At 41.1% G+C, this 23,088-nt stretch overlaps 2 protein-coding genes across 2 annotated transcripts; one reads left to right on the top strand and one right to left on the bottom strand.

The window, feature by feature from the left end:
- The first annotated feature begins 2,642 nt into the window (after positions 1-2,642).
- Positions 2,643-6,408, top strand: LOC310996510 (15-hydroxyprostaglandin dehydrogenase [NAD(+)]-like). Its single transcript, XM_083985931.1, has 7 exons — positions 2,643-2,782; positions 2,890-3,013; positions 3,653-3,759; positions 3,844-3,940; positions 5,529-5,605; positions 5,710-5,867; positions 6,164-6,408. The coding sequence occupies exons 1-7, from the start codon at positions 2,690-2,692 to the stop codon at positions 6,279-6,281; spliced, it is 774 nt and encodes a 257-aa protein (XP_083842057.1). The 5' UTR covers positions 2,643-2,689; the 3' UTR covers positions 6,282-6,408.
- Positions 6,409-19,981: 13,573 nt separating this feature from the next.
- Positions 19,982-21,664, bottom strand: LOC310996744 (dispanin subfamily A member 2b-like). Its single transcript, XM_083986203.1, has 3 exons — positions 21,580-21,664; positions 20,504-20,724; positions 19,982-20,413 (listed from the first exon to the last, which is right to left on the bottom strand). The coding sequence occupies exons 2-3, from the start codon at positions 20,714-20,716 to the stop codon at positions 20,228-20,230; spliced, it is 399 nt and encodes a 132-aa protein (XP_083842329.1). The 5' UTR covers positions 20,717-20,724; positions 21,580-21,664; the 3' UTR covers positions 19,982-20,227.
- Between the last annotated feature and the right edge of the window lie 1,424 nt (positions 21,665-23,088).

The following is a 23,088-nucleotide window of genomic DNA, read 5'->3' as shown; positions in this document are numbered from 1 at the left end:
AATCTTAATACATTTAACACAGACATTTATTTTGAAAACCGGAAGTTCCCACACTACACGCTCTTGTAAATTAGCGCTGGCTTTCCCACTTGCTGCGTCTGTGCGTTTGCCATAAAGTCTGTAATAAGCGCGCACTTATGTTGGCGCGGCTGTGTCTTGACTGTATGAAAACGAAAGACGGCTGGCGTGACCGCAGCAGCAGAGATGGAGTTGTCGGACAAGACAAAAATGGGCTGTAGTAGTAAATAGTGACAAACTTTACTATGTGTAAATTTAGCCGTTTGGGCTATGGTGGTTGCTGCAACTCTACGGTAGGATACCAGCATTGTGTTGATGTGGCAGTCGTTTACTGTGTTGTTGCAATGCGAGAATGCCGGTAAAACATTAATTATTAGATTAGCTCAGATTGTGGTTAGATTCGATTAAATTAGTTAAGATTAGGGTTAGATTACATACAAAATTAGGGTTAGGTGGAGGGGGGGGGGAAAAAAAATTATGCGTCTCCCCGTCGGGGAATCGAACCCCGGTCTTCCGCGTGACAGGCGGAGATACTGTCCACTATACTAACGAGGAAGGGATGAAGTATGCAACTGCAATGACCCTTTTAAACGCTAGGCGGCACAATTTTGATATTATTTTATTTTAAGACGTTGTTTTAAAACGTTGATTACGTATTTTCTTTTTGTTGATGTGTTTTTTTAATTATTGTTACTATTATTAATCATTGGGAAAATTATGAATCATAGCGAATATTTTTATCTGACCTTTCAACTGAGGTGACTGAGATGATTCATTAATGATTCATGATCTGCAAAGCTGCAAAGTCATTTTGACCTCACGGTGGTGCTGTTGGCCCGTGGTTCTAGTGGAACTTTCCTCCTGCTTGGTTTCTTTTAATTCTTTTAAACGTATAGTCCAGTCATTTTATGAGAAAATGTTAAACAAATTGCAACAGAAGCAAACTCATCTGATTTTAACCTCAGCATGTCCTGAGTGAGGAAAAAAAAGCCCCCGAAGAATTTTTTTCACGTGAATAGGGTACATTTTTAACCTTTAGATATCTCCATGAAAATTACTGAGTTGATTACTAACATTAAGACAAACAAAAAATGTAAGTTTTTTGAAATTCTTTGTTAACATGAGCAAATTTGCAGACAAGTTGACCACTTTAAATTTCAAGATGACTGCAATTTTTCAAGACAGCCACATCCTTAGTAGAGCAGGTATGACATGAGCCAACAGTGCATAATCCAATTACGAATGGCTAATTTGCATACATACAACACCTGATCTAAACATTGAGTAGAGCAGGTGAAAATGTCTTGTTCAATCTTGTTAACATATAATATGTTAACAAGATTGAACAAGACATTTTTTAACTGTAATATGATATTACAGTTAAAAACCTTAAGGAATGGAACCAAAGGCTACCCATGAGCATTAATAGAGACGGAGCATGTCATACCTGCTCTACTAAGGATGTGGCTGTCTTGAAAAATTGCAGTCATCTTGAAATTTAAAGTGGTCAACTTGTCGGTTGACCGATGGAGGCAACTCATTCCAATTTTCATGCCGGTACCACCACAGCAACTTCATACATGTGCCGTCAAAACGGTGGAATGTATGCAAATGTATGCAAATGTATGCAAATTTGCTCATGTTAACAAATAATTTCAAAAAACTTGTAATACATTTTCTGTTTGTCTTAAAGCAGATATCAGCTTCACGGCCGTTTCGGCTAATGCTGCGTTCAAGGCAGGCTTTTGAAACCGTAAGTTACAGCTTCAAGTCACAACTACGACTTGGTAGCGTTCCAGGCAACCCGTAGCTCGTGTTTTTACCATCCTGTTGTCTGTGAAAGTTCCCTATAACGGCCACTCGTAACTTCCGACCCGTGAACTCGTACCAGATCGAACTGGTATGACTTCACAGGAAGGAAAAACACAAAGTACGAGTTTCTTTGAACGCACCATGAGTTAGCAGCCCCCGCCCTTGTCAGGCATCAATTGGTCCTCGTGCTACGTCACCACATTCACGCGCATCCCTTGGCTGCACACACAGCCCTTCATGCCGTTCTCTCTCCTCATTGGATAACACTTGTATCCCACAAGGAAAATTTTCTCCTCGGGTTACAGCAGAGCAGAGTGACGGAGAGACTCGTGTTTAGGCTGAAATACTTCATGTAAGTGATTGCTGACGGAAAATAGGACTATTTAGGACTTATATTAACAAAAACATTCCACTGATATCTGCTTTAATGTAAGTAATCAACTCAGTAATTTTCATGGAGATATCTAAAGGTTAAAGATTTTACCCTATACACGTGAAAAAAAATGTTGAATGGGATATGTTTGGGTGTTTTTCGAAACTTTCCCCTAATGGGATTCTTCGGGGCTTTTTTTCCCTCACTCAGGACATGCTGAGGATACAAAATCAGTTGAGTTTGCTTCTGTTGCAATTTGTTTAACGTTGACCCCTTTTTTGGCCTAAAATTACTGGACTAGTATACTAGAGTTCATGTCATGCTCTTTTGCCTCCATGGAAGCAAATCAATGACAACATTTCATTAAGTTACTATTTAACTGGGTCTGTGTAAATGCACAACATCTGATCTCAATTCAACACTTTTCTGTCTCTCACAGCAGGAATCCCACAGCTGACCTCCTCCTCTTTTCTTTGAACAACTGAAATGTCTTTAAATGGAAGAGTCGCTGTGGTGACCGGAGCAGCAATGGGAATAGGAAAAGCAATAACGGAGATACTTCTGCAAAATGGTGCCAAGGTGAAATGCTATGCAACAATAACACTTCATGACATGTTGTGTGTTTTGCTGCACAATAGCATGTAACATGTTCTAGCTGTTGACAAACCTTCACCCGGCTGTTACAGGTAATGATCCTGGATGTGAATGAAACCACAGGGAAGAGTTTGAAGTCAGCCCTGGACAAACAGTATGGACCAGAACGAAGCGCGTTCCTGAAGTGTGATGTTGAGTCTGAGGAGCAGGTCAAAGGTGAGATAAAGAGATGTTAGAAAAATTATCTTCAGGAAAAACACATTTCTAAATAACTACAGCAGTGTTAGAGTCATTTTGAATACTGCGGATAAGATGATAAATCATTTAGATTTGTTGTATTTATCCTGATTTCATATATTGAGGTTACACAAATGCCTATTAATTAAGAATAACTGCACTCTTCTTATTGGCTGAGATGTGTGTGATGTCATATGTGCGTACTTTGATTTAGTTGTGACTATGGAGATGAGGAGGGCACACTAGTTTTGACCGTGCTCATGATTATTGCCCTTTTTTGGATTGCTGCACAGTTTTTTTGTTGTAGCTTGAAGAAAGCGGTTTTCTGGCTTAAGACATGCGTCAACTACATTCTCGAGCTCCATAGTTTTAGTGTGCGTTTAATCAAGTAAAAAGAAATGGAGCCACACTAACAAGCAGTAATTCATTGTCTTATTGGTGCCCTAACCCTAATGAGAACAAGTCAACTCTTTTTTATTATTATTATTATAACACAGTTCTAGCTTGATAGAGGTTTTGTACTGGTGCATGTGTTTGCTGCACTAACATAAAACATTAACCAACTTCTTTTGCAGAATATGAGAAGTTAACATTTAACTCTTTTTTTCTGCTGTGAAGCTGCCTTTCAGAAAACTGTAGAAACCTTCGGAGGGATAGACATCGTGTGCAACAATGCCGGCATCCTGAACGAGGGCGAGTGGGAGAAAACTGTCTCTATAAACCTCGTAAGGATTTACAATGTTTTTATCTCTATAAATCTTTACGAACTAACAACTGGCACAACTCCACATTCTAACTTTCTGGTCTAGAGCGGTGTTATCAGGGTGACCTACCTGGCTCTGCAGCACATGAACAAGCTGACTGGAGGTCAGGGAGGAATGATCATCAATACAGCATCCTTGGCAGGTATGAATGACCCACAATGCATTGAGGCCCGTGCACAGAGACACAGACAGGTTTGAAAATGTTGTGTGCATTCATTTTCACTGCATCAATGAAAGACCTGGGGCCTCATTTATCAACCGTGCATAGAAAAGGTTCTAAATTCTGTCGTAGGAATGAAACTTGAAACAGAATGTGTGTAAGTACAAAAAAATCCGTATTTATCAAACGTGCGGACACCAGTCATACGCACACTAGTAAGTAATCAGTGATGATAAATCCCACCTGTTCCTAACTACCATGGTTAGGGTCATTTGCATTTAGAAACGCCTCCAATTGACTATATATGGTAGCAACAATCCCTTTAATAATGCGTGAATGGATTTTTTCCCCCACACCAAAATCATGGCAAAGAGGGCGGAGAAGAGGAGTTTCTCTGATACCGAGATTGAGGTACTTGTAGGAGAAGTTGAATCAAACCAAAAAATACTGTTTGGAACACTAAATGCAGGTGTGACCAACAAAAGAAAAAATGCTGCGTATGGAGAAAGTAACAACTGCTGTTAATTCTGTTGGGTCAGAGGAAAGATCACTGAGAAATAAAAAAGCTGTCTTTTATATGAAGGTAGATTTGTGTCTTTATTCTTCAATTAAAAAATATATTTTCAATTTAAAAAAACCTTCACTTCAATCAAAAAAAAACTTTTTCAATCAAAGAAAAAAAAAATTTTTTATTGAAAATATATTTTTTGATTGAAGCAACCTTTTTTTTTTTTGATTGAATAATAAAGACACAAATCTACCTGAGTACTTTTATAGCTTGTCACACCAATCATTCAAAAATATCTGCTAAATTACTAATTGAGAATTTTTTTTAAATTAGGAAACAGGGAACATGTGTGAAGTTTGAGATTGCTGAACACTGTGACTCCTCCACTGGGTTCTATTTGTAGTTTCACTGTTCTACCACTAGATTTTGTGTGTACGCATGGTCAGAGTTGTGCTTAAATTTACGCACATTCCTAAGCACAAGTACAAGTTGATAAATTCCATACTTTGCGTGGGAATGTTCTTACGCACTCATTACGCACAGATCTGTGCGTACGCACGGTTGATAAATGAGGGCCTGTAGAGACTTATGAATAGTTTTTTCCAACAAGGCTCTGAGGTAAAAGTATTTATTTATTTATGCCCAACACTTCCATTTTTGTGTACAAACTACACACTTTGCAACTACCAACACTGTATATAATTTGTATTCTGCTCTTGTAAATAACTGTATATACTTGGCACATAACTGTACTGAATGTCTCTCTCTCTATCTTTGTTTTTATATTTCTATATTTGCATATATATATATATATATTTTTTTTTTTTTTACCTTGTAGGCTACAATGCTACTGTAATAACCCAATGTCTCATGTGTGGGATACATTAACGGTCTTATGACTTGCAGTTTTTCCTTTGCAACGAGAAACATGGTGGAAGAAAAATATCTCAGTCAGTGTCACAGGTGGAAGATTTAATGAAATATTAAAGGAGAAAATGCTGCATAAAGTCTGGACAGACATCCCTCTGTTAGGACTGAACTGATATGACCCACATCTTACAGGTCTCAGCCCACTACTCAGCTGTCCCGTCTATACAGCCACCAAGTACGGAGTCATTGGCTTCACTCGAGCTATGGCAGTAAGGATGGTTTTCTTAAAATGAATTAATTCATTCATTCTATTGCTTGCAGTTTCCATTGTGTCTCTTTGGAGACCATTTGCATGTGTGAATCTTTTTATCAGGCTGCTTCAGCCGCCTCAGGCTACGGTGTACGCTTCAACGCCTTCTGCCCAGGTTCCGTGCAAACTGACCTCTTCTACAACAGTTTCAACCGACTGGGACAATTCTCCCAACTGGCCGGTGCAGCAAATCAACTGGTGGAAAAGTTTGGGACGTTGAAGTGAGTCTTGGCACAAAGCTTCAACTCTTGTGAAACCATTAAACCATTAAACCATTAAATGTGTCTGTGCAGGGGCGGCGTTTAGCTCACTTGTTAGAGCTGCCGCCCCATGTTGAAGCTACAGTCTTCACAGCCCTTTCCTGCATGTCATTCCCCCTCTCTGCCTCCCCATTTCCTGTCTCTCTCCCGACTGTGCTATCGATTAAAGGCAATAAAAAGCCCAAAAAATATACAAAAAAAATAATAAATGTGTCCGTGCATGTTCACTGATATCACTGTACGTTTTTTTGTTTCAGTGTGTCTGAGGTGGCTGAGTGCGTCCTTGAGCTGCTAACAGACGAAACAAAGAACGGTGAGGCGCTGCTCATCCTTCCCAATATGAAGAAATACGCGACCTTTCCTTCATTTGTCTAGCAGCTCTGGAGCATGTATCATCACAGCTGGAGAGACTCTCAGTGCTTTAATAAACAAAAATAAGTGCTTTGTGTACTTGTGCATAATAGCCTACTATGTGCATTATAAATGTATTTGTTCACAAACATCATGGTGTCAATGGTTCTTGTCTACTTTTACACACTGTATGACAAGCAGAATTACATGGAGGGGGGAAAAAAACACAATACAAATTTTAGATTTGTGTCTTTAAGGTTTCATTTGTGTTAATAAAGGTTTGAGAACAGAGGAAACCATGGCGGAAGTGAAGAAGTTTTTAGTTTTCTGGCGGTTGACATCCAGCAATGGATGCATTACCACAAGAGGAAGTACGAGGGCTGGTTCAGCAGCTGCTCTGCTCTGATTGGTCAATGGTGTCTCAACGCAGACAGATGTCTTATTAAAGGTATGGTTAGAGATCCTAACTCTGGAGCATTTTTTACTGAATTGCTTGAAATCCTCTTCACACCCTGACAGCTAGTTCACTTTACACAGACTTACTAATAGCTCAGTGTTTTTCAACCTTGGGGTCGGGACCCCACATGGGGTCGCCTGAAATTCAAATGGGGTCGCCTGAAATGTGTTGTAATTGATTAAAAAAACAAAACAACTTACTGATATAATTATTCTTTTAAAAATTTGACGAAAAACACCACACACAATCTTAAACAACTGTATTCTATACTTTCACTTTTTCAAATATAAATCGAGTTCAAACAAAATGCAGCATATTAAAATATCTGAGCTGGCACATCATGATCGTGGGGTCGCCAGTAATTTGTGATGTCAAAATGGGGTCACAAGCCAAAAAAGGTTGGAACCACTGTTATAGCTACTAATACATCGTTAGCACATCTTGCTTGAAGGTAGTCAAAAGGCCCCACCCTCAGTCCTTCACAGCTTTATTTCTTAATAAAAGTGTAAACAGGTGAGTTATCAGTCATTAGATGAGGCCAAAAACAGGCAACAACATGCTTATTTATAAACTTGTTAAACTTTGTAAAGTTGGACATTTTAAAATGGGAATCTGTGGTGACACTGGAGACACACTATATAGTGGTCAAACCAGAAAATGAACAGTACAGAAACCGTCTGCTCAGACTCTGAATCACAGACACACAGAAAAAACTTCCCAGCCAATTACTTATTTTTAGAGTGTGTAAGTAAAAAGGTACAAAAAGGTTATAAATGGTGCCATGAACCTGAAGCAGATCCTGGACCATGCCCACTCATATCCATTTCCTTGAGACAACACCGCCAATGATTCCTGCCCAGTAAGGATGGACGAAGACCAGAAAACTGGTCACAACGATCAGGATGAGGAACAGGAAGATGACGGCCATGTTGATATTGCGGGCAGTAGTGCCGTAGCGATGGGCACTGCGATAGTCTCCCAGCATCTTACTGTCTCTGGCCTGGAGGGAGACGGGACAGTAGAGAGAGATGGATTCAGTGGAGGGTGAGGGTGAGGAAGGTTTTAGACTGTGTTTTAAAGAGTCACTCACCTTGAAGGAGTAGATGACCGCAGCTAGGCCGAGGCAACAGGGGGGGAAGGCCAAGAAGCTGAGCAGGGACCAGATGATGTGGTCTCTTGGGGGGCGCTCCCTGGAGATGTTGACGGTGGTGTAGGGAACCATTGGAGGTCCTGGGGGCGCTGTGGGGAGGGTTTCACCCCCGTTCAGTGGAAAAGCCTCAACTGTGTAACTTGGAGGATCCATTGGCTCAGCTGGATAGAGAGGCGGAGTCAGTTAGTGATGTCACTGTTGAACTATATGGTTCCTGAAGGGCTACATGACCTGATGAAGTCACACCAGTGGCCCCATTAAACGTTCAGTCTACTAATGGCCCTTTTACACTAGCACCCCTCGGTTCGACTCGCCATGGCTCTACTTGTTTTTTTTGCTTTTCCACTAGCCCGGGTTCCTAGCGAGCCGTGGCAATACTAAAACGTGATGTCAGCTGACTGCCTTCCACTGATTGGACAGGCACGATCTGATATCACCAAGTAAACAACAGCCCAGGACTAACCCTAACACTAAACCTAACGGGTTGGTTATAACAGAGCTCCTGGGCTGTTAATTATTTGGTGATATCAGATCATGCGATTGGACAGAGCGTTGTCTCTTGCGAGTGTAACCGATGTTGTCTGGCCGTTGTCTGACCGTTTCGCCTGCGGTCTGTAGCTGAAGGAGACATTCACACCATGCTGGTGAGCAGCTAGCCCTTACCCGTGTGAGTGTTGGACAGAGACTGAAGCCCTGCTTCTCCTTTCTAAGTTGCCAAATGGTTTTTGCAGAACTTCATTGAGTCCATGTGAAAATCCTCCTTCATAACCTCTCTTCCTACTCCTGAGGTTTTGCTTCTGCAGATGTCCTGTAAACTCAGACCGTGATCAAGTCGACCATCAACTTTTGGCCAGTGGTGCTCTGGTATCAAGTACACCTATGAGCAACCTTGTGTTTTGAACATGGTGGCTAAACTGTCCAGTAGGTGGCTAGAAGTCCAGTAACAAAGTAACAAATTGTAAACCAATCCATGTGTAGTGTATTTGTATAGTCTTAACAGTTATAAACAAGAGATTAGCTACTGGTTACGGGGCGCGTTTGTGTCACAGTGCCGCAGAGACGAGAGCTAACACCTGGTATAACAGTGGACACACTCACTGCAATAACAGTGAGTGTTGAGATAAAAAAAATTGAGCTTGGCTGTTCAACTTTCATTTTCAGGATGAATGTGATGTTATACTGTTACTGTTAAGTCTTTTCCGCTCAAAAAACAGATGAATTTGACTTTCGTTTTGCGTGTGGACAGGGAGAACCTGTTGGATGCGTGTGTCGCCATGTCCGATACGCTGTAGTCTTTGAGTGATGTCACTCGTTTAGGCAAGGCACTTATTCTCACATTATACACAGGTTAAAAAAAAAGTTCACTCAGGAATCTTCACAGGTAAGATTCCATGCATGGTAAGACTTTCTGCTATCACGCTGCCAACTTGACACGTTCACACCATAGACTGTAAAAAGAATGGACGTAGCGTCCGTGACGTCACCCATTGGTTTGGGGGAGTCTGTTTTGTGCCGCTACTACGGGGGTTAGAACCGCGCCATGTTGGATTCTACTTGCCATATTTGGAGCGGTGCGGCCGTTGGCCGGCCGAGAGCCCGCCCACTGGCCTCGTAGCAGCGGTCGCCGGACCTGTCACTCAACGGTTCTGCGCCCTGATTGGCCAGAACTTTAACCCTAATAATAGTAAAACGGTAGAGTTTTAAAAAAATTCACCCCCCTCAGAGTGTGTGCGGGGGTAGAAACTATCGATTGAGACCAAAAAAATAAAATGTACCAGGCTGTAAATATGTTTTTTTAAGCTGTAAAATCGGCTATTTTAACATGGGGCTCGATTGGAGTTGCTCCCTTCTGGAGCCAGCCCCCAGCGACAGCCGAGGGGATTGCAGCTTTTTTTTTTTTTTTTAAGTATATTTTTGGGCGTTTTTGCCTTTATTTGATAGTGCATAGTGAGATAGACAGGAAAGGGGGAGGCAGAGAGAGGGGGAATGACATGCAGGAAAGGTCTGCCGGACGCGGGATTCGAACCGGGGACGCCTGCAGTGAGGACTGTAGCCTCTACATGGGGCGGCCGCTTTAACCACTGCGCCACGCACCGCCCCGGGATTGCAGCTTTTTGAATGCGGAAGTGAGCTTCACTTCTCAGACCGACAACTGCCCCCTTGGTTCACACACCTACATGGTGTGAAAACTATTAACTTACCCATCTACACACCTGCTGCTCATCGCATGCCTTACCTACAGTATATAGCATTCATACTGCTCTACCTAATGGTTGAACATAAAAAATATAATATGGGTCCAACAGTTACTTTCAGGACAACAACAGACCAGACGGCTGCTTTGACCCACTGATTGGAGTCCTCCTTCTCAAGAGATGTTTCCTTGTGGCAACAACATTTAGAATGATGTATTTTGTAGTTTCATGTACGTTTAAAGCATAAATACAGAAAGAGCTGTGTTTTCAGTCGTCTCTTCGGTAACTCATCAGCTGTACATTATCTTAAAGCAGTACTAAGAACTTTCAATTTTGGTTGAGTTTGGCGGCGCCAGTGGCCTAAAGCAGTAGTGTTTTGCCTGAAGGAAGACTCCATTTCCCATGAGCACCAGCACGTAGCGCCGTAAACATCCTGATCTCCCGGTGCATGGAAATTAACAGAAGACGTCCAAACTAAGTTTCTGTTACCAGCGGATCATTCCACAGTAAACACACAATCCCGCATTGCCTGCTCCCTCCTCGTCGTGACTCGCGAAAGTGAAAGTGAAACTTACAGTAAGTGAGAGCCGGGTTCCTACCATGCTCCTCAAAGCTGCTTAGTGCCAGTGAAGGCGATACAGACCCCCTCAGGCCACGACAGAGGTGCCATTCAACCTGTTGTAAGTCGATGTACCATCACAAAAGTTATGAAAATATTATGAAGGTTGAAAAGTTCCTTAGTGTTGGTTTAATAATAAACATGGTAAGATGAAAAATGTTGTCCCTGTGCTGGAGAAACACACTCACATTGCTGTTTATTCCTCCTTCATATTACTTGATTTCAGTTTTACTCAGTTGTGGTTCTGGTTACACAATAAGAGTAGAGAAAGTAATCAAATGTATATGGTCATTGTTACAACCCCATTTTTTATTTCTCAGACCAAATCTCTCTCAAAACTGGTCCCAATCCCAGACCCACCCAGGAAGCTGGACCATTTTACCCCCTCCTCATAGCCAGGGCTGCACAGTGTGAGAGCCAGGACAACATGTTCAGCTTCTTTCCATTGACAAACTCCTAAAAAAAAATCTCCTAAAACATAAAAACCTGAGGCTGAACAGTGCACATGTGTTTATTGTTATTGTGTGTATGTGTATGTGTGTGTGTGTGTGTGTGTGTGTGTGTGTGTGTGTGTGTGTGTGTGTGTGTGTGTGTGTGTGTGTGTGTGTGTGTGTGTGTGTGTGTGTGTGTGTGTGTGTGTGTGTGTGTGTGTGTGTGTGTAGGTTACCTGTGAGTCTGAAGAAACAGAAGAAGCAACTGATCTGTGGCAATTCTTTCAGTAGTGAAATTTCCCCACAGCTTTATAAGACGGGGGCGGGGCTTCAGAGAACAACTACAGTCATGAAGCACAGAAGAACAAGCAGGACAGGGAATCTAGTGTTTCCAGGAATAGGGCAGAGCCTTTCCCTTCAAAAACCTTTGGTCAAATGGAGGTGACACAACACTGAGGTGCTCCGCTGGGGTCTTCTGCACCGAACACTAGGTCCGGTGCATTGGTCCAGTCAGTGCGCCAATAATCCTCCCACCCTAGTCTGGCTCTAGGAAGGTCTCCTTTTGTGGACAAGGTAGCACTGCTCACACATGGTCCAATAATTCATGGTTTGTGAATTCCCTAGAACCAATTTGCCCTGCAAACCCGACCAGGGGCCAGTGCTCCTGACAACTCAGCTCTCGGAGGGGTCAGGGTCAGATGTTGGTTCACACTGAGAACCTGCAGAAACAGTGAGTGCTGAGATAAAATTGGAGCTTACCTGTTCAACGTTTATATTTAGGATAAATATAATGTTATACTGTCACTGTACAGCCTTTTCCCTTCACTTTCGTTTTGTGTGTAGTGTAGACAGGGAGAACCTGTTGGACCTGTGTTCAGTGCAGTAGGCTACTCAAAAGAATCCAATGTCTGATATGCTGTACTTTTTGTTTCAGCTTTACCATTCTTTGCGTCTTGTAATTGAGAGATTCCTTTAACTGTTTGTTCACCTCCAAAAGCAGCAGTTATTATTTTGTTATAAGATCCTGAATAAAAATGTAATCCACATAAGAGTGAAAAAAGTGAAGATACAATAAAAAAAAAAATACAATTTAATAAAATTAATACTACACCTCTCACCGCAGAGATATAGCAGCAAATAAAGAGTATTCACAAAGTAATGGATGGGCCTTAAAGGGGAAATGATGCAGTCAATCAAATCAACATAATTCATTAAATGGGTTTTCACAACAAATGTAAACATATAAAAAAAAGAAAAAAGAAGTTTAATTTTATGTTGTTTCTAACCTTTTACAGTACAGTGAGAATCCATTTAATTAATTATATTTATTTGATTGACTGCACCATTTCCACAGCAACCAATTAAAAATAGAGTAACTTTGACCGTCTGACAAAAACAAATAACAGGAGCCTGTGAATAAAGACGAAGGGACGGGATAGACAGGACAGAGATGAGTTATTGAGACTTTGAGCCAGTAGATGGAAACAAAGAGACACAAGACAGCGGTGAAGCGTTAATCTGTGACATCACAAAAAGTGGCAGGTGTCATAGTGAACCGTGGTGACTGATTGGATCAGATTAATGAGGTTCATCATCAGTCCGAAACTAATGCTGTGTGAATATTTCATAGGTTGGAAATATTACAGGTTGGAGTTTTAAAACAGAGTGATATGAGTTACAAGCGCCCCACCCTCAGTCCTTTATACCTTTGCTTGTTAATAAAAGTGTAAACAGGTGAGTTATCAGTCATTACAGACCAAAAACAGAGGCAATATGTTTTTTTTATTATAAACTTGTTTATTTGTGCTGTAAAGTATAGGACATTTTAAAATGGGAATCTGTGGGGACCAACTCAACACTGGATTCACACTCTAGTGGTCAGGAGAAGCACTGCAGCTTCAGGTTAGGTTTTCTACAACAAAACCAGAAAATGAACAGTACAGAAACCGTCTGCTCAGACTCTGAATCACAGACTCACAGAAGAAACTTCTCAGCCATTTACATATTTTTGGAGTGTGTAAATAAAAAGGTACAAAAAAGTTATAAATGGTGCCATGAACCTGAAGCAGATCCTGGGCCCAGTTGTTCAAAAGGTGTAATCTGGATAAAATGTATCCGGATTTTGAAATCCCTTTTTTTGCTATCCAGGATCACGTAATCCGTCTTACTTCTATCCCAGTTGTTCAACGCAAAGTTGGATTGGATCAGTCTGATCCAAATCCAAATTTTCAAGATTACCAAATCCGGATAATGAGTGCTCTAGATGGGACTGTGCATCACACTGAATGCTGATTGGTCGGTAAACAACAGGTAGAACAGCAGCATGAGGTCACTCAAAGTGTATTTAGTGCATGTGTTTTCTGTGCTCTTTGTTGTTTCTTCACGGCCAGACTTTGTTTATGACTTAAATACTTGTTTGGGACTTGTTTTTAGGACACTATAATGTGTTACTTATTTTATGTGACCTTTTTTTTCTCTTTCTTTATCTTTTTTAAATTATTCGTAATAGAGATCAATCAATCAATCAATCAATCAATCAATCAATCAATCAATCAATCAATCAATCAATCAATCAATCAATCAATCAATCAATCAATCAATCAATCAATCAATCAATCAATCAATCAATCAATCAAAACAGCCAGAATCCATCTGGTTGGGCTGTTAAAATACATTTTAAAAAGCAAATATACAGTACATTAGGGAAATGTGTTTCAAATTCAAACATCAAATTTCAAAATTCAAACTTCAAATTTTCGAATTCAAACTTCAAATTTTCAAATTCAAACTTCAAATTTCATTAAATTCAGTTTGGGGAAAAGTAGTTGGTGAAAAGTTTTTCAGTTGTAGAATATTCAAAAGTTAACATTATTTACTAATCACTGTTGTGGTTTAAAATTAGGTGCAAAATATAAATCAATACATGTATATATACTACATTATGAATATTGTTTATTTGACCAGTTTGAATTTAATTTAAATCGCATTTTGTTCCTGAAATCCCCCCTGAATCCACCATACTGCTGGGATCAGAATAATCCTGTTTTTTTGGATCAAAGTTATCCCGATCCTACTGAAAAGTTTTGAACAACACAAACTGAGGGTTTTATCCAGATCAAAACCAAGATTGGATTACGTGATCTAATCCGATCTCAGAATCCGTTTTGGGTTTTGAACAACCCATTTTCAAGATTTGATCCAATCCATTATCCAAAATCCGATCGGATTACCTTTGAACAACTGGGCCCTGGACCATGCCCACTCAGAGCAGTTTACCATACAGAACAAAAGCGATGAGTGATCCCAAGTCAATCCAACAGACCTGGGCCCAGTTGTTCAAAGGTAATCCGATCGGATTTTGGATAATGGATTGGATCAAATCTTGAAAATGGGTTGTTCAAAACCAAAACCGGATTCTGAGATCGGATTAGATCACGTAATCCAATCTTGGTTTTGATCTGGATAAAACCCTCAGTTTGTGTTGTTCAAAACTTTTCAGTAGGATCAGGATAACTTTGATCCAAAAAATCAGGATTATTCTGATCCCAGCAGTTTGGTGGATTCAGGGGGGATTACAGGAACAAAATGTGATTTAAATTAAATTCAAACTGGTCAAATAAACAATATTCATAAAGTAGTATATATACAGTTCTTGATTTATATTTTGCACCTAATTTTAAACCACAACAGTGATTAGTAAATAATGTTAACTTTTGAATATTCTACAACTGAAAAACTATTCCCCAACTACTTTTCCCCAAACTGAATTTAATGAAATTTGAAGTTTGAATTTTAAAATTTGAAGTTTGAATTTTGAAATTTGAAGTTTGAATTTGAAACACATGGGGAAATATTCACAATTTCACTAATGAACTGTATATTTGCTTTTTTCAATTTATTTTAACAGCCCAACCAGATGGAGTCTGGCTGTTTAAAAGACATTGAAGAAACAACAAAGAGCCCAGAAAACAATACATACACTCCGTTTTCAAATAAACACACTTTGAGAGACCTCATGCTGCTGTTCTACCTGTTGTTAACAGACCAATCAGCCTCCAGTGTGATGCACAGTCCCATCCAGAGCACTCATTATCCGGATTTGGTAATCTTGAAAATTTGGATTTGGATCAGACTGATCCAATCCAACTTTGCTTTGAACAACTGGGATAAAAGTAAAACAGATTACGTGATCCCGGATAGCAAAAAAGGGGATTTCAAAATCCGGATATTTTTTATCCAGATTACACCTTTTGAACAACTGGGCCCTGGATGAGGACCAAGACGATGGTCACACCGACCACGATGCCGGCGATGTTGATATTGCGGGCAATAGTGCCGTAGCGACGGGCACTGCGATAGTCTCCCAACATCTTCCTCTCTGGCCTGGAGGGAGACGGGACATGTATTCAGGGGAGGGTGAGGGTGAGGAAGGTTTTAGTCTGTGTTTTCATGAGTGACTCACCTTGGAGGAGTAGATGACCGCAGCGAGGCAACAGGGGGGGAAGAGAAAGAAGCTGACCAGGGACCAGACGATGTGGTCTCTTGGAGGGCGCTCCTTGGACATGTTGACGGTGATGTAGGGAACCATTGGAGGTCCTGGGGGCTTTATGGGCAGGGCTTCACCCTCCTTCAGTGGAAAAGTCTCGACCCAGTAACTTGGAGGATCCATCAGCTCCTCCCTGGCAGTTCAATATTCATATTTAGGGTGAATGTGATGTTATACTGTTACTGTTCAGTCTTTTCCCCTCAAAAAACAGATGCATTTGAGTCAGGAATCTTAACAGGTAAGATTCCATGGTAAGACTTTCTGCTATCACGCTGCCACCTTGACACGTTCACGCACCCATCTAAAAATCTACTGCTCATCGTCACATGCCTTACCTACAGTATACAGTCTACTCTAGCATTCATACTGCTCTACCTAATGGTTGAACACAAACTTTATAATATGGCTCCAACAGTTACTTTCAGGAAAACAACACCAGAAGAAGAAGACCAGATGACTGCTTTGACCAATTGATTGGAGTCCTCCTCCTCCTTGTGGCAATAACATTTAGAGTGATGTATTTTGTAGTTTCATGTAGGCTACGTTTAATGCATTAATACAGAAAGAGCTGCTTTGTGTTTTCAGTTGTCTCCTCTGTAACTCATCAGCTGTACATTATCTTATATATAGAAATATGTTGAAGATTAAAAATGTCGTCCCTGTGATGGAGAAACACACTCAATCACATGTTTATTCCTCTTCACATTACTTAGTTCTGCTCAGTTACAGCTTACACAATAAGAGTAGAGAAAGTAATCAAACAGGAATGTAAATGGTCAATGTAATGACCCCATCTTGGTTTCTCAGAACAAATCTCTCTTAAAACTGGCCCCAATCCTCCATCATGATGGACCAGACCCATCAAGGAAAATTGATTGTTGGTCCCCCTCCTTATAGCCAGAGGGCTGAGCAGGGCATGAGAGTCTGGACAACATGTGCAGCTTCTTTCCACTAACAAACTCCTAAAACACAAAAACCTGAGGTTGAACAGTGCAAGTGTTTGAGTGTGTGTATAGGTTACCTGTGAGTCTGAAGAAGCAGAGGAAGAAAATGTTCTGAGGAAATTCTTTCAGCAGTGAAATATCCTCACAGCTTTATCGGAGGGGGGCGGGGCTATACCTACAGACTGTCATAAAGCACAGAAGAACAAGCAGGACAGGAAATGTAGTGTTTACCAGAATAGGGCTGTGGATGGGGGTGGGGGGGTTGAAGTATCCCTTGATTGAGTTGAGTGGTATTATTTGTTTTTTACACTAAGACAATTTGGATTCGGTGAGAAGTTTATTTCTTGGATTCGTTGGGTTTACACCTCTCCACAGGTACGTATGCTTACAAATAATCAACTATCACAGTTTTCCCCCCTATCAACTAGACAGGGGTGCCCAATGACCCCACTTATTTTTGCTTTAACCATTGAGCCGGAATAGGTGGTGTACAACCCAAGATTTCCTTATATGCTGACGACCTACTTCTCTATGTTACAAATCCATCAAGCGCCTTCCTCCACATCATGACCACTCACAACTCTTTCGGAGCCTTCTCCGGTTACAAGTTAAATATTCAAAAAAGCGAATGTTTCTCTGTTAATCAACTACAGTAGCACATGCAATATCTCAATCTGACATCCCTTTTAAACTGTCAACCAGTTTTAAATACCTCAGAATTATTATTGCCAAATCTATCAATTTACTCCATGAAGAAAATTTTGAAGTTCTAACCACTAAAGTGAAAGCTGATTTACCTCCCCAGCTATTTATATTTATTTCAGTGCTTAGTCATTTTTCTAACCAAACAATTTTTTTTTTGTAAATTAGATACTTTTATTTCAAATCTTATATGGGCACTTAACTCCCACCAGAACTTTTTTCCTTTTTAATTAACCTGTTTTTAACTAATTTTTATACTTGTATGTGTCCTTTGTTTTTTTTTTAACCTTTGCTGCGACTACTTGTACTATGTGTGGTTGTAGGAATGTGTATTATTATTGTGTTGGGTATGGCTGTGGTATGTATGTGTGGATTGTTGTTTTGCACCTGCACTTTTGATGTCCTACCGCAACGAAGTTCCTAACGGAATAATAAAGTACTTTTGAGTTGAGTTGAGTTGAGTTGAGTTGAGTTGAGTTGAGTTGAGTTTTGAAACCCCAAGAGTCTGCAAAACCCTGCTACAAAGGGAACGAGAAAAAGGGGGATGGGTACATGGATAAATGATTTATGAACCAAACCAAAAGACTAAAGATAAGTGTAGATACTGTATTTCGAAAAACAATATTTTATGAAAATAATACTACATCCCTGGCCACAGAGATGTACCCAATAGCAGCAAATAAACAGTATTCACAAGGTAATGGATGGGCCTTAAAGGGGAAATAATGCAGTCAATCAAATTTACATAATTCACGAAATGAATGGATTTTCACAACAGATGTAAACATATAAAAAAAGAAAAAAGAAGTTTAGTTTTGTGTTGTTTCTTGCAGTAACAACCTTTTACAGTACAGTGACAATCCTGTTAATTATATTAATTTGATTGACTGCACCATTTCCACAGCAACCAATTAGCAATAGAGTGACTTTGACCGTCTGACAAACACAAATAACAGGAGCCTGTGAAGAAAGACGAAGGGACCGGATAGACAGGACAGAGATGAGTTATTGAGACTTTGAGCCACTAGATGGAAACAAAGAGACACAAGACAGCGGTGAAGTGTTCATCTGTTCCATCACAAATAATGGCAGGTGTCATAGTGAACCGTGGTGACTGATTAGATCAGATTAATGAGGTTCACCATCAGTCTGAAACTAATGCCGCATGGTGAATATTTCATGTTTGGAGTTTTAAAACACAGTGATATGAGTTTCTCATTGGCCGTGATTTTATGGTTTTTACTTTCTACATGAAGCTTATGGTAAAGGGGAGGAGTCTTTTAAACACGAAACATTCAAACATATTTATTAATTTAACCTTTATTTATCCAGCTAAAATACATAAAGCTATGAAGTTAATATAAACCTGGTCAATGGATTTTTGAGTTCAGATTTACCTGATTCATCGAACAGCGACTCCCTGGACCTGAAGGCATCGTGAAGGAGGTCAAAGGTCACTGAGGTCAGTCCAGTCACCATCAGACACATTACTCAAACGGTTCACCAGCTTTATACAACCAAACACTGACAAACAACATATAGCTACTTCCTGTGACATAACATTGGGAGGGGAGGGAGGAGCCTGAACGCGGTGACGTCACATGCTCCAGAAGAGTCCGCCGGGACAGAGCCTGGTATGCAAGATGGCCAGTCCACCCCTGTTATAAACAGTGTGAGTGTGTCTGTTATATCCCAGCTGTGGCTCTGATCAGCGATGTCAAAAGTACTCACATTCTGTACCTAAGTAGAAGTACAGATACTTGTGTAAAAAATACTCTGGTGAAAGAAAAATACTGATTCAACTCCTTTACTCAAGTAAAAGTAAGAAAGTAAAAAGTAAAAATGAATTTTTGCCATCAATGATACACGGAGATGTCCAGGCAACGCTCCGTCCAGCATGGACCAAAACACAGCACGGACGGTTCAGAAGCAATTTGGAATGAATTCAAAACATTTAATAAACAGACAAAGTGTTTTCACACAGGCAGCGTTCAGGTCGGCCCAGCTCAACTGTGGTGGCTTCAGTCGAATGCAGCTCAACCTCGATATTAACATGACACGTCTTTGTCCGTCCGGTCAGTCGACATGGAAACACGCTCTGCCAGCGGTGTGGCGTTTGGACCAGAGTGAAAACATAAGTGTGTGAACACAAATCGTACGAGCTGAAAAATGTGTCAGGTGTGCAGCCTCGGTGCACACTCGGTGCATGGAGGTTGACGATGTAAGGAGTAGAAAGTACATATATGGTTGTTCAAATGTAGGGAGTAAAAGTAAAAAGTCGTCTGAAAAAAAAAACTATACAGATACTTGAACAATCTACTTAAGTACAGTAACAAATGTGTTCTTCGTTACTTCCCACCACTGGCTGGGATTATGTTTCTATCTTGACTCAGCATCAGCTACTGCTAGTTACAAGCTGACAAACTTGACCAGTTTAAAGATGCTCTACCTGGTAACCATTTTAGACAGATGCTAATTTTGTTAAACATGCTGAAAAGATGCTAATGTGTGGAGCTGAGACTGCACAATGATTATATAATATGGCTTGCATAGTTATTTATGTTAGTACATCTTGCTCGAAGGCAGTCAAAAAGGCCCCGCCCTCAGTCCTTCATACCTTTACTTGTCAATAAAAGTGTAAACAGGTGTGTTACCAGTCATTAGAGGCCAAAAACAGCAATATGTTTATTTATAAACTTGTTTATTTGTGCTGTAAAGTTGGACATTTTAAAAACAACTCAACACTGGATTCACACTCTAGTGGTCAAACCAGAAAATGTACAGAAACCGTCTGCTCATACTCTGAATCACAGACTCACAGAAGAAACTTCTCAGCCAATTACATATTTTTGGAGTGTGTAAATAAAAAGGTGCAAAAGTTATAAATGGTGCCATGAGCATATAAGCAGATCCTGGACCATACCACTCAGACCCATTTATTTGAGGCAACACTAGCAATGATTGTTGCCCAGATTGGCCGGTAGAAGAACAGATAAATGGTCACACCGGCCACCATGAGGAACAGGCTAAGGATGCCAATGTTGAAATTGCGGGCAAGAGCACCGTAGCGTTCAGCGCTGCGAAAGTCTCCCTTCATCTTACTGTCTCTGGCCTAGAGGAAACAGAGTTCAGTGAATCAGTCTGAAGGAGACAGGACATGTACAGAGAGGGTAACAAACTCTGTGTTTCATGAGTGACTCACCTTGAAGGAGTAGATGACAGCAGCAAGGCCGAGGCAACAGGGGGGGCAGTACAAGAGGGTGAACAGGGACCAGATGATGTGGTCTCTTGGGGGGCGCTCTGTGGAGATGTTGACGGTGGTGTAGGGAACCATTGGAGGTCCTGGGGGCTGTGTGGGCAGCGCTTCACCCTCCTTCAGTGGAAAGGTCCCGAGCCGGTAACTTGGAGGATCCATTGGCTCAGCTGGATAGAGAGGCGGAGTCAATTAGTGATGTCACTGTTGAACTATTGGGCTGCATGACCTGATGAAGTCACACCATGGTGTGGCCTCACTATATTATTATATATGTAATGGGGTCTTTTATTGACAAATGTACAATTTTACAAACATGTCGGCTTGCTTTAAGTAGCCTAAATAAACTTCTCGGTGCATGTTTGAGTAGCCATCTGATGCTGTCTTTGGAAATTGCGGCTTTGAGGGATGTAAACAGCCTAAGCAGCGGAACATGCATCCGCTCCCATTCATCGCTGCCCTGGCGATGCGGGGACAGACACAACAACTGCAAAACAGGAGCAATTAAACTGAAAATCTTCAGATTCGTTCTTTTAGACCTAAAATGTGAAAATACACCCCTGAGTTGAATTTGCCCGGAATTGTCCTTTAATAATAAACATGTTAAAGATTAGAAATTTTGCCCCCATTCTGGAGAAACACACTCACTCATATTGCTGTTTATTTCATCCTTTATGTTCCTTGATTTCACTTCTACTCAGTTGAGGTTACTGGTTACACAGTAAAAGCAGAGAAAGTAATCAAACAGGAATGTATGGAGCATTGTTTTGGCCCCATCTGGGTTTCTCAGACCAAATCTCTTGCAAAAGCGGTCCAAATCCTCCATCATGAAGGACCAGACCCACCCTGACCCAGACCCCCCTCCTCATAGCCAGAGAGCTGCAGAGCATGAGAGCCAGGACAACAACGTCCGATCTTCTCTCCATTGACAAGCTCACTGACTCATAAACTGAACCCTCCTAAAACACAAAAACCTGAGGCTGAACAGTGCACATGTGTGTATTGTTTGAGTGTGTGTAGGTTACCTGTGTGTCCGAAGAAGCAGTGGAAGAAAATCTGAGATCTGAGGCAATTCTCTCAGCGGTGAAATTTCCTACAGCTTTATCAGAGGGGGTGGGGCTTCAGAGAAATACTCCAGACTGTCATAACACATTGAAGAATAAGCAAGTTTCCAGGAATAGGGCTGGAGAGGGGGGGGGGGGGGGACTCTGATACCCCTTTCCCACTGCCACTAAAATAGCGGGTTTAAACAGGTTTTTTGGCCAGTGGGAAAGGGGTAAGAGACAAGTTTTACCATTCTTTGCGACTTGTAATTATTGTTTGTAAATAATATGATGACTTGAATGAAAATAATACTACACCCCTTGCCGCAAAGATACCCAATAGCAGCAAATAAATGGTATTCACAGGGTAGGGCCTTAAAGGGGAAATGATGCAATCAAATAGATAATTAACTAGATTGATTTTCACAATAAATGTAAACATATTAAAGAGAAAAAAGAAATGTAGTTCTTGCAGTATGAACCTTTTATAGTACAGTGACAATCCATTTAGCTAATTATATTAATTTGACTGACTGCATCATTTCCCCTTTACAGCAGCTCTGAACATCCTAGCAACCACCCAGTGATACCATGGTAACCACTTCCAATTATCCCACAGCAACCAATTAGCAACAGAGTAATGTTTTTACAGTCTATGCTGTGGAGGAAGACGAATGGAGAGAGATGAGTCTTTGAGCCACTAGATGGAAACAAAGAGACAGCAGTGAAGTGTTCATCTGTGACATCACAAAAAATGACAGGTGTCATAGTGAACCGACTGATTAGATAAGAGCTGTGTCCCAATTCAGGGTCTGCATCCTTCGGAGGGTGGATTTGAAGGCCGATTACGTCACAGCGCTGCGCGAAGGCTGTCCCAATTCGTCCAAATTCGAAGGGTCCTCCAAATGCAGCCTCCAAATGCGTCCTCCTTTGCCCTGCATTCGGAGGATGCATCGCTACTATCCTTCGCGGCCTCCCGTATCCCAAGATGCTTTGCTGCACCGTTGTTGTTATTAGCAACCTAGCCGTTAGCTATCGAACGTAGCAGCTCTGTGCTGTAGCCACGGTAACCGGCTCTGCGGCCGGCTCGGAGGTGTGGCTGCCCGCTGCTGAGCTCTGCTCTGCTCTGCTCTGGCTGCACAGGTGAGGAGCGGAGGTGTGTGTGACAACTTTTAATAAGAAAGCTATGAAAACACATACTTGTGCTCTTTATTCACTTAATAGCCCCCCCCCCCCCCCCCCCCCCGGCTGCTGTTCAATGGTTTGTTTATTAGTATATTAATTATAACTGCCCTTGTATTGATTCTACTTCTTGAAAAAAAAAAAAAAAAAAAAAAAGGAGGAGGAGGAGGAGCGGTAGAGCCGTTACAAGCGGCACTTTTAAATGTTTAACGTCCGGCCGTTGTTTACGTTCGGCCGTTGTTTACGTTCGGATCAGGAAATGCTCTGAAGGCTAGACCGTCCCATTTACCGACCGTTGATGCGGCCGAC

This window comes from Trachurus trachurus (assembly GCF_905171665.1).
Source record: "Trachurus trachurus genome assembly, chromosome: 14".
Lineage (NCBI taxonomy): Eukaryota > Metazoa > Chordata > Actinopteri > Carangiformes > Carangidae > Trachurus > Trachurus trachurus.
The sequence above is the reverse complement of the archived record's forward strand: the minus strand, read 5'-3'. Positions and strand labels throughout refer to the sequence as shown.